Source organism: Cavia porcellus, unplaced genomic scaffold (genome assembly GCF_034190915.1).
Source record: "Cavia porcellus strain 051 isolate PalLab524CR breed Dunkin Hartley unplaced genomic scaffold, mCavPor4.1 scaffold_2, whole genome shotgun sequence".
In the NCBI taxonomy this organism is placed as follows: Eukaryota; Metazoa; Chordata; class Mammalia; order Rodentia; family Caviidae; genus Cavia; species Cavia porcellus.
The window spans coordinates 70,431,762-70,444,196 of record NW_026947485.1 but is presented as its reverse complement, the minus strand read 5'-3'; the positions used below and the strand labels follow the sequence as shown (position 1 = coordinate 70,444,196).

The following is a 12,435-nucleotide window of genomic DNA, read 5'->3' as shown; positions in this document are numbered from 1 at the left end:
TGAGTGAAGTAGTCTCTCTGGAAATAGCTATGTGTGTTATAATCTAGTCCAGAGAATCTGAATTGTGCCAGATGTTAAGTGGCAAAATAGAAGTTGAGATGTAAGATTAGAAGTTTTCAGAATACACATCCTTGGACTTGCAAGTCAGACTATGGTCCTTCTACATGAGTATATTGATCTTGTCAGAGAAATCCAGACATGATAGTGACAGCAGGACCTGGCAGTCCCTCTGGACAGCATCAGCCTAGGGCTGGAGGTTCAGCCTTCATCATTCAGCCAGGCCGGCAGAGCACGGCTCTTTTTGGGTAACCAGCCCAAAAGACATGCGGGTTCAGACCCGTGTGTGTCTTGTTGCCCAGGACTAGATCGACATGTTTGTGCTCAGCCACTCTTGTCCCCAGGTCTGGTCACAAGGCTGCAGTTGTCATTGTGCATCCCTGCGATTCCTCCTGGTTCACTGTGCTGGAATGGGATGTTCCTTCAGACTTAGGTGGAAGTTCTTTTCCTTTTATTGGCCATGTGAGGAAAATGATGTTGGATGGGTGTGAACAGCACAGTGTGGGTATGTGATGATACAACAACAACAAAAAAAATAGAGTATTTTGAACTTGAAAAGTACTTCTTCCTGATTTTTCTACACTAGTTTCACTTCCTCCTTTGATAATGGGTCCAGTGATGAACATGTCGTTATTACTTCAGTGACCACACACTGGAAGATGGAAGGAAATGGGAGAACACAGGGGCCTTTGCAGTCCAGCTCTCACAGCAGGGCTGTCCCTGCGAAAGAAGCATTGGGTGCTGCTGGACCTGCAGGCAGGGAGTGGGATGGAGGTGGAAGGGTTTTGTCCACTTGGAGGTGTTCCAGGATGGCGACTTGAGGAGCTGCCTCTGGCCTCTCCACCTCCACACTCACACTGAGGAAAAGCTGGAGTCCGATGTGAGTGTGACCAACCTCATGAAACCAGCCCCCTGGCTTGGTAAGCAAATAGGTTTCCCAGAAAGGACAGCTTGCATTTGGGGGACATACTTTGTGATTATCCTTCCCCCAACTGTTCTCTGATACTTGATTTTATTTTTGCTATTTCCTTTAGAACATTTTCCCATATTTAAAAAAATTTTTATTTTTATTTTAAAGAAGATAAACCCAAGGAAAATAAAACAGAATAAAGCCAATAAAAAGAAACCAGTGTAAGTGATACAGGACTTCAAAACAATATGAAATCAACAATGGTTACCATAGTGTCTCGTTATCTTCAAAATAGCTGCAGATACCTTCAGACATAGTGAAAAACAAACAGAACAGAACACAACAAAACAGAACAGAACCATTAAAACAAAACAATGAATGCAATAAAGTACTTCAAAACACGACTATAGTGTATCCAAAATGGCTACCCTAATATATCTTGCTATCTTTGAAATAACTGCTCCTGCCATCAGATATAACAAAATCAAATAAAACAAAACAGAATAAAACCCAACCCAACAAAACAATGAAAATGGTACAGGACTTCAAAACAGGATAATTAACAATGGCTACCACCTTCAGAATGAGATTCCCCATAGATGCTACATTCCATGTTACTATCCTATGAATAGATGACCAGACCACTGGTCCTAGACCTTCAAGGTCAGTAAAACACTAAACACTACAAGCATCAAACTGCAATTCAGTCCAATAACCATCCTCACAGCCTGTGTATTTCCAGATCAGCTGGTCACTTATGGGGGGCAGAGGGGTGGTGGTTGGCTCTTCTTGTTCTTTAGCCTATGTGCTGGAAGAGGCCAGGGTCTGGCTGTCCCCCCGCTGCTGCCAGCCCGCACATGAAGCTGGTTCACAGTTAGGGATTGCTTCTTGGGGAGGCCTCTCATATCTATTGATCCAGCAATGTTGGGAGTCTGTATTATAGAAATATAAATAAAAGACAAGAGTACTTCATGATCTGTGCATCAATAGGTAGATAGATACATAACAAAATTATTCAAGGGGCAAAAAATAGAAAAAATCTGAATAATAACTTTAAGGGAAGAGTTGAGTAAAATCTGGTTAGTTTATACTATGAACTGTGACAATGTTAGATTTCTATTCACTGTCCTGGAGGGAGAAGATGTAGAGTTTAGTAAGAAAAACAAGAGAAATGTGTATGATGTAATTTCATTTTGAGCAAATAAAATTTAAAATTCCTCCACATACATAATCAGATATATTTGTGCAAGGATGCCAACAGCAGTAGAATAATTGGATGAGGTAGCGAATGGAGGAGAGTTGGAGGGGATGGTTCGAGAGATCTGAGAGGCAGGGGCAGTAATAACACAGTGAAGGACAGGAAAAAGGGTTTGCCAGCATCTGCCTGCCTGTCATCTGTCTGTGTGTCTGTCTGTTGGTCTGTTGATCATCTGTCGTCTGCCTGCCTGTCTATCATCTGTCTATCATTTGCTTGAATTGGTTGTGTTAAATGTGTAATAATTTAGAGGAGTAGTAAAAGATAAAGAAGAAAATGGAAGGGAAATTTCCTTTTCTTACATGTTAATCCCATCTTTTGTTTTGTTGTTTTTTATAAACATTGTCTCAATCTTGTGATTAAAGGCAATCCCAAGGTTGTATAATGAAAACTCATTAGCTTTAATCATTTGAAGATGGTGTTTTAAATAATTAAAAGGAAACCTAGAGGTTATTTAAAAGTAAAATATTTTGAGCTAAGACAGGAATTTTGGGTATAATGAAAGATGAATGACTTGAGGAGTGCTCGAATTTTTCTAAGTCATTTCTCTGCTGTACAGAAGGTATTCGTTTTTGCCTAGTGTTTCAGAAAAAAATGTTTCCTTTCTGAAGTCTAGGGGATACAGGGTCAAATTAGGAGCATCAGCTCAGTTAGGGAATCATCTTCTGGTTAGGAAGTAAGGCATCAAACAAAGAGTCAAACTCCTGAGAAGAGAGAGAGAGAGAGAGAGAGACATGTTTTTCTCCTGAGGTAACAAAATGTGATTTATATTTTCTTGTAATTTGGATATCCAATTATTTTTAATAGTTATTGTCCATTTTAAATGAACTCCATTAAATGTTCATGTTTGAAGCTGATGAATGCATCTACATCCAGACAAGACATTGGAGAGTCAGTCGCTGCTTAAGAGAAATGTGGGGAGGATTGGATACAGAATCATGTTCTCATTTGGTTGTAGACTCTGAGCTGATCCCTGGTAGCTATACTAATTGATACTGAGGCAAATGAGCTAGTATGTAAGATTAGTAGAAATAGTCATTCTAGCTATCATGTCCCATTGATTTTAAAATGATGATTTATTTTGTTCAGTGCAGTCTGAGTACATCTTACTTCATTTGTATGCATTTAATTAGGGTAATATAAGTCAATAATGGCTTTATCTAAGTGAGGGTGTTGACAATCCTGATCATTTGAGTTCTGGATATTTGAAGAATCTGACAAGGTAGCAGTCTATACCGTAGACTTGATTCAGACAAGCCAGGAAAATAGAATAGTACTTATTGTTAGAGGGGCAACTGCTTCAAACATAGATAAGACAGAAATCCAGGGTGGGATCTGTGCTCCTTTGAGTCTGGCTTTCTAAGTCTGAATATTCATCCAGCGGTGCCAACATTTTGGGAAAACTGGTCGTGTAGCGGGACATTTTTCTACCTCATAGAGTGAAAAATCCTTCATGAGCCCCAATCCTGGAGTGGTACATAGGAGTAATTTTCTGTCCTTGGGGTGGGCTGATCTGAGGAGGAAGTATCTTTGGTGCCAGAAAGTGGAAAGTGCCGTGGGATGATACCTACTGGCTGGGTCACTTAGCCTGCATCCACCCGAGGTGTCCTGTGCAGCGTTTCCTATGAGTTTTGCTGTCACTTTGTTTCCCTGGGCTTTCTGTTTGCTTCCTCTCCTGTCTCCTGTGTCCCAGCAGCAGGGTAGTGTGTGAGGCTTTGCAGTTGATATCCCTGTGTGTGTTGGAGTCCGTGGTTTTCCGCTGCTTATCTCATGCCTTTTTTTTTATGATGTTTCAGCTCATCCACCATACACCATGTGCTTTAGAGTGAAATTCTACCCACATGAACCCTTGAAGATTAAAGAAGAGCTCACAAGGTATTTTTGTTTGTTTGTTTAACTTGTGCCTTTAGCCTTCCAGGGCTTCTGCATCTTACAGGCTCCACATCCCTGTTGTCTAGAGACTGTCTCCATGAGGCAGGCACTGGACTCAGCATTTTGGCTTGAGTGCTGCTCTTACACTTAATTGCCTTAGAATTTCTTTTTCAAACAATTGTCATTGGGAGTGTAATTAGCTGCACAGAAAAGCAGTGGTTATGAGGGGGAGGTTTTCTCTGAAAACATCTGACAGTGGGGTTCTAAAAATAAGTAGATCAGTGTCTTCAGGACATGGGAAATTCATAGCTAAGGAACCCCTGCACTGTTTCTCAGAACTCAGCTTTTCTAGGAGGGATGAGGTTGCTTGAACTGGTGGACAGCTAGTCATTGTACTTTCCTCTTGCTTAACTGACTGAGGGGCAGGTTTCCCTTCCCTGGAGGACTCTTCTCAGCGCAACTTTCCAAATTTCCCATTCCTCTTGCCTCCCTGTCTCTCCTCTTCTGCAGGGCTTCAGTCAGTCCACCTTCTGGGGGTTTTGCTTCCCTCAATCACTTGACGGGGCTCTGATTTGGAGACCCCTATAAAACACTGTGTATAATCATCTCTTGGGATAGTTTTCTTAGGTGCAGACTCAACAGAAAAGCAAACACAAATGGTAGAGAACATTGGCAAAGGAGGTTAGGGTTGGGTTTTCTGCTTTCATGTTATCCTGAGCTCTGGTAGAGCCTGACCCTGGTAGTGCTGTGGTGATTTCAGGAATAAGCAGCTGGTTCTGTTCTGTTATTAATGTGCCCACAGCTAGAGTAAGGTGTGTGTGTGTGTGTGTGTGTGTGTGTGTGTGCGCGCGTGCTTGCGGGGCAGAGGTGGGGGTTTGAGAAGGATGGAGAAAGAAGCTGTGTGAGTAGCAGAAGAGCAGTAATGGGTCATGGACACTGTACGTGGTATTTGTAATTTTGTACTCTGGCCTGTGTTTTTCTTTTACATTGAGGCAAAATTAATGAAACATAAATTACTCTCACCATTTTGAAGCGTACAGTTCAGTGGCATCCAGTCCACTCATGGTGTTGGACAACCACCCCTCCCTTCTAGTTCCAGCACATTTTCATCACCAGGAAAAGAAACCCCATATCCAGGAACAGCCCATACCCCGCCCTGGCAGCCATTCATCTGCTCTGTCCCTCTCAACATTTCATATCAGTGGAATTACACAATGTGTGGCCTTGGCCTGCTTTTTGACTTTTATTTATTTGGTAAATTCTTTTGTGGTTCTGATTATTTACTTATGGGAGACAGACTCCATCAGCTATATAAAACAAGAAAGGTAGCAGAGGGAGATATTTGTTCTGCCTTACGGGTGCTAACAGTGTAATTAGGAAGATCAAAATAAAAGCTAACGCCTCATTTTTGTCATTTGTTGTCTTTATAATCTTTGCTGGACAATAAGAATTGAATATATGTCAGAATAAAAATTGAGGATAAATCTTTTGTTGTTGAAGAGAACAAAAGAATACAAAAATTTAGTGACTAACCCTAATTAATCCCCTCTCAATTAAATAGTGTTTTCCTGCTTTTGACTAAGAAACTTAGGTATGAATAATGGAATATTGTGAATATTGGATTCTAAGGAAAATTAAGATGGTCTCCTGCCTTTACACAGGTACAGTTTTTCTCTGGATCAGCACAGTTCTTAGCATTACAAACCAATTTAGAAGCCATATGTAACCCTGTACGAATAGTTTAAACCCTTGTTTGGAAAGTTTTTATTGTATGGAAAGTTATTTTGTTGTCAGGTTAACCTAAAATCTGAGACAAATTTAATATAGTATATGAGAAATTAACATCATGTCTAGGGCCATGCTAAGGAATAAAGAAATATTAAGAAAAAGGCAGGTTTCAGTGGACAGAGCAAGAAAAATACTCACTAAAAGGTTTTTGAAACTTTCACGTTCTTTTATCTTTCCATTTGAGCAATCATTTTACAATTGTTTATTTTTCTAGGATTTTATAAATATTATATGCAACTAAATGCTACCCAAAGCATGTTGAATTTAGTTTTTTTTATTGAGGATAGTCTTTAATTCATTTGAGTGAAGAAGCAATATCATTAAGAGCAACACGATAATTTATGTCCCAGATCCTCTTGTATTTTGGTTGTTTAATCCTCTCATGCTGGGGTGACACTCAAGACAGACACATTATTTTTGATGGCTATGTATTTAAAAAATGAGCATCCTCAACTTGAAGCTATAGTAAAGCCCTGTGGATTATGCTGAATCCACAATAATCCTTGATTATCTCTGTAGGTCACTGATAAGAGAATAAAACCAAGCTGTGACCTAGGAAACTTGATTTCATAAAACCTGATTTCTGAGTTATGAATTAGACCTCAAACCTCTCATATGAATAGTTGTTTAAGCTGTTTTTCACTACCAAATTGCTCAAAAAGTAGAAATGTTTTATTTCAATGCATACATTCATCAATCAGGAAAGAAACCAACCTCACGGCATTTGGCCTGGTATTTAGTCTTTAAAGATCTGGGCATTCTAAGTATTGTGTGACTGTGATATTCTGAATGCTCTAGGGCCATGTCACATCAGATTATTTGGACATTTGTTACAGATTCTTGGTCCCTGGTCCTGTAACTCCAGGGCCGGCAATCTGTATTTTCCTAAGTTTTCAAGGTAATTTGAAATTCTGCCAAATATTGAGCACTGTTATTCTGAAACAGTTTGGATTTTGAAAAATTTCTTTTGGCAGGTTTTAATGTGTGCAGTTTAGTGGTTTTTGGTGTGCTCACACATTTGTGTCACTGCTGCCATGGTCTAATCCCAGAATCTTTTCATCACTCTAGTGGCATGTCTCCAATCCAAGTGTCAGCCTATGTTCTCCCTGTCATTCAGTCCTTGAAAACCAAGGACCTTATTTTTGGTCTCTGTAGATTTATCTTTCTTGTACATTTCCTGTAAGTGCAGTCATACATTATGTGACCTTTGTGTCTCTCTTCTTTTTATGTATCATAATGCTTTCAAAATTCATCTGTGTGGTAGTGTTTATCAGTATTTTATTCATCTTTATGATTGGGTAGTCTACTGCATGTTCACTTTATACATTGTGTTCACTTTATACATTCATCAGCTGGTGAGCAGTTTGGGTTGTTTTCACTTTTCACAGTTGGAGATGAGAACCATAGGTTTACAGTTGTGTTACTCAGAGCGTGGTCTTGGAGCAGTGTTGTCAGAAATATCGAGTTTTCCCCCTCCCCCACCAAACTTACTGAGTCAGAGCCCCCATTTTCACAACTGGCCTCAGTAATTTGTGTGCTTATTCAGGTGGAGTGGCATTATTTTAGGAGTTAGTCCAAGTCTTTTCCTACCAAGTATAATATTGTTCCTTTGACCAAAAGCACACCAAAGTGAATACAAAGTGTGTTAGGGACTTTCTTCCCTGCACACAGTTCTTTTGTAAAATGAGACCAGACTGTTATCTAAGCCCATGCTGCGTCCTCTGTGTTTAACACAATGATAGCAGGAAGCGGGTATGAAGATGAAAACTTCTGAATGAGAACTCAGTTAGCCACGGAGTACCTCCATCCATCCCATATGGTTCAGTGCCCGAGGCCCACAGTGCTAGGCTCTGTGGCAGGCAAAGTCGCTGGGACCCAAGCATGCTAACCACTCTTTCTCTGATTCTCCGTTTCTTTGCCTTTAAAATGAGACTTGTGTATGTTGCTTCTTATAAGGCTGAGTTAAGATCAAATCCCTTAATCACTGGTGTGTGTATCAGTCTCCCACAGAAGTGTCCAATAGTATTTCTATCTTAGAGTCTATCTGTCTATCTAACTACCTGTCAACACTTATTACAAGGAATTGACTCACATGAGTATAGAGGCTGAGAAATCCCACAGCCGCCAAGCTGGCAGTCCAGGACAGCCAGTGCATAGTCTGAAGGGCTGATGTGTACCCTTGTGGCCTAGTGTCCAGTCCAGGTCTCACGACCTAGGAACTGCAGCACTGAGGATGAGAAGATGGTTGTCCCACTCACAGTCAAGCAGAGTGGATTCAGTCTTCCTCTGTCTGTTTTCTTTGGTCTTCAGCAGTCTGAATGATGTCCTCCCATCGTAGGGAGGGCCTTTGGCTTTGCTCAGTTCAAATTCTGAGATCAGATGCTGATCCTTTCTGGAAATGCCCCCATAGACACCCAATAATGTTTAGCTGCTATCTGGGCATCCCATGGTCTAGTCAAGTTGACACATACAATGCACCATCACATGGTGGTCACTAGTACTGGTTGAGAGGGGTCTCAGCCCCCAAGAACATGGGAAGAAAAAAATGAAATTTATTTTTAGGACTTAAATGCTACAGTAAATCTAGAAAGAAGCTGACTTTGATCAGAAACAATAGATGCCAGGCTTGAACCTGGAATAAAAGAATTAACCTATCCAAGAATGACCAGGAAATCTGTAGAGGTCTTGCCCAGCAGAGAGGACACAAAAAGGATGAGGACAAGGTGAGCCTGAGTTGCAGATTGTAGAGTGGGGACTCCTGGATGATTTTTATTCGGTGCTGCTATGTTTTTAGAAACAGTGGCATGGCATTTAAAAACTCAGAGATTTCACTTGTAAATTCAGTCTCAGAAACATCTCTTCTGCCTTCCTGAGAGATGACAGTGGCTGGAGCTGAGTGCTGGCTGATCCCTGCCTGCCATAGGAAGCCTGTTTGGCCTCCCCTACCCCTGAGGCCCCTTAGACCATCCTTCCTCTGGCAGTAGGTTTGCCTGACCCTGGGAAGCAGTGGGCTGGGCTGATAGCCAGCTCCACCTGCAAATCCGCTGCCTTTCTGTCCTTAGCATGGTGCTTGTTTGATGGATGAATGTGAGTCCATCCACCCCTGAGAGATGATGAGGTTGTCTTGTTACCTGAATTCAATGCATTCTTGATTCTACATTTCAAATAGAATTTGGGCAATAGGGACCTGAAGTGGAGGTGATGGGGCATGGCTGTTACCGTTTGGGGACAGTGGCTATAGGGCCCTGTGTCTTCTGAGCTTTCCTCAGGCCTCTTTAGAGGCTGAGGGGATCTGTTTGCCCAGACATTGAGTTTCAACATTCTGAAAACCCCCCGTTTCCCTGCTTGTCTAGGAGAGGCTGGGTGCTCCAGTGACTGTGTATAGGGCTTTGGTGATGTAGGTGAACCCTGCATGGGCAGCCCTTCTCCTCCAGGCTTCTGTCAAACTTAGTGCAACTGTTTGTCCCTTGTGTTGCAGGTACCTTTTGTATTTACAAATCAAACGTGATATTTTTCATGGTCGATTGCTGTGCTCCTTTTCCGATGCTGCCTACCTGGGTGCCTGTATCATTCAAGGTAAGTCTAGCACCAGTGCCCACTGCCGGCACTGCGTTGGTCTGCCGAGCTCTGCCCACAGGTACCACCTATGTTTTCTGCATCTGTCATTAAAGGCTGGCTGGGACTGTTCTCAGCAGCAGAGGCCTCGGTTTTCCCTCAACTTTCCTCCTGAGCCACTGCGGTTCTAGTAGGAAGCTGGGCTGAGGTGGTTGCAGTGGCCTCTGTAAATACAAAGCACCTTTCAGGCCCTACAGTATGAGTCCTGGGGTCTCTTTCATAAGAGGTGAACTTGTAGTTTTACAAGCTCCGAAGTGGTGTGGGTTTCTGTTCTGAGCTCTGATCCACCAGTGTGGGGCCTCACAAACGCGTGGAGGAAGGTAGGTTTCAAACAAAGGTCTTTCCTGACACCCTCACATACATATTTCATATGTGATGTGTACATTTGTATGTACCGTGTACATGAATATCTGTGTAGTGTATCTAATTGCACAGTTTTTCTAGCCCTGTATATGAGAAGTGAGACAAGCAGCAGGTTCACAAGCTGTCACAACCCAGTTTGAATCTTTCTTTCCCCTTCCTGGTTATTTCACCATAGACAAATTACTAGTTCCCTAAGCCCTGGCGTCTATGTGTCATGAGCAGGTTTGTCATACCTCAACTTTGGTCACTGAGACTTCACCAGGAGAGGCCAGATCCATCAGCAATGGCTGCCCATCTTTTAGGGTTGAACATGCCCGTAGCTGGGGACACCAGGAGCAGCAAGTGCACTGACCTGGGTGGCTTCCGAGTGATTCTCCTGGGAAACAGTGTCTGGCAGTGGAGCCTCCATGACCAGAAGCAGCAAGCCCAGGGGTTCTATTGCCCTTGGCTTGGTGGAAGGCAGCTGGCCCCCCGGGCAGTCTGGAGGGACCTTAATGATAGCCATTTGTATCATGGGTGCTAATGACATGTTTATGAGTGAGAAGGAGGGGGTGACAGGAAGGGGAAAGGGGAACAAGGCAGCACTGAGAGTCTGTCAGTGCTGTGATGGATCTAGAAAGAAAAACATAGGAGCTCGTGATGAGCCAAAATGTGTCATAGGAAGCTGCACATCACAATGCCAGACTTCATTCATCACTTCAGGGAGAATCCCCTGTTTCTCCTGGGAATCTCCCTGGGCCCCCGCTGGCCCTGTGGGATGCCCTGAGCTGGGAAATAGTCCCTTTGTCATGTTTCCAAATGTGCTTGGTCTCTGGGAATTTTGAAGTGGCTTTTGTGTGTTGCTTTTTCCTCTTCTCTGGGAAGTACCCACTGCTATGTAGCAGATTTTGGCAGCACAGAAAACTCCTTGGGATATTGCAGTGTTCAGTAGCTAGGAGTGTTCTGCAGCTGTGAGGGGTTCTCAGGATTTCCAAGGGAAGATCATGCTTTTGAAAGCCGCCTTGTTTGCCCCCAGAGTGAAGAGTTATTAGACCTCGCTGTAATCTTCCTTAGCAATGGAAAAGGCACGTGACTAGTTAGGGGCACTGTCTCTGGAGGGAAATGGGAATCAATACTAATCTAAGCAGCAGGCCAGCATATGAGGATTTTAGAAAGCATTTAAGCATCAGTGAATTATTGTCACGTCTCCAAGCACAAGCTCAGTATAGATCTGTAATGGAAAGTTCTCCATCCTCTGTTGCGTTTGAAATAAAGCCACAAAGGCTCCACCCAGAAGCTGGACCCTCATTCATCCCTCATGGCTATTATCACAGACCACACACAGTGGGAGAGGAAGGAGAGTTGGAAATGGACTGGTTGACCTTGAAGGGACCTTTCATCTCTAAAATGCATTCTTGTCTCTGAGTCACTTGGGGCAAGTTCAGTAAAGGTGGGTTCTTAGCCTTCTCTGATTCTCAGGGTCAATATGCAAGTAGTTCTGGAGGTTAGGAACAAATGCAGGTAAAAATGGGCTTTGTCAGAGCCAAACATTCTCACACAGTGACGGGAAGGTGGTGTCGCTGATTCAAGAGCAGTGGCCATGAGAGAGATCATTGTCAAGCTTGCTGCTGTCTTTCTGAGGAGTGTGTTTTAGGCTTTGGTGTATGCAATGTGTGTAAACATCACCCAGAGCTTTGCTACCTGTGGTTACTGAATCCAGCAAATAAGTTCAATACATACAGAGTGTATTTTATTTCATAATACAAGTTGTAAAACAAACATACCTTTGGGATCTGTTTATTTGTTTATTTTATATAAATTGCTTTTCCTGTCTCTTCTTCAAAGAAGTCTTCCCAATCTGTCCAAGGAAGCCTCCCTCCTGCCTGTCATTCTTTCCTACATCCCTGTTTGGTTGTCTCATAAATGCCTGAAATTATCTCGCTGAGTTGGGTCTGGACTTCTTTTGTGTTTCCTTCTGTATTAGTCAGCTTTCCACCACTGTATCAAATCCCTGAGATAAATCAATTTACAAAGAGAAAAATATAATTTGGCTCAGTTTTGGAGATTCCTGTCCATAGTTGATTGGCTCTGCTGATTTGGGGCTGCATCGCATGGCCAGAGCCTGTGGCAGAGCGCAACCGCTCACCCCAGCATAAGCCAGGAACAGAAAGCAGGTGAAAGAGGCCACACACCACAGTCCCCTTGGTGGACACCCCAGTTCCTCAAATACCTTCTACTGCACTCCACTTCTTAATGTTTACCTCCCAGTGACATCCCCTGAGGACTGAGCTTTGTGGCATGTACATGGGGGGACATTTTCTAAAATAGGGTCCAGTTCCATAGCAAGGAGTCTCAAGGAGCGTTTTTCAATGCAGTCTTCCTGTGTCTGACATATAGTAGCCTTCCCACAAAATCTGAGAAGTCAAGATACTTGCCTCAGTTGCTCCAGTGAATGCTTTCTCTTTATCATAGGGAGAAATCAGTTGGCTGCCTATTGTGAAGATACTCATTACCTTGTTTATCTATGTGTTCATGGTTCTCCAGGCATTTCTTGAGTAGCTACTTAGTGGCAGGCACTGCAGTACATGTCCTTGCA

The 12,435-nt window shown here is 42.7% G+C and overlaps 1 protein-coding gene across 4 annotated transcripts in view; it reads left to right on the top strand.

Moving 5' to 3' along the window:
* The window catches only part of Frmd3 (FERM domain containing 3), a 259,089-nt gene that overhangs the window by 159,262 nt on the left and 87,392 nt on the right, over window positions 1-12,435 (top strand). For all 4 annotated transcript variants that reach the window (XM_013158449.2, XM_063243500.1, XM_013158447.3 and 1 more), the window contains 2 exons: window positions 4,019-4,097; window positions 9,361-9,458. In XM_013158449.2, the coding sequence (XP_013013903.2) occupies window positions 4,019-4,097; window positions 9,361-9,458 (177 nt within the window). The remainder of the gene's footprint in view (window positions 1-4,018; window positions 4,098-9,360; window positions 9,459-12,435) is intronic.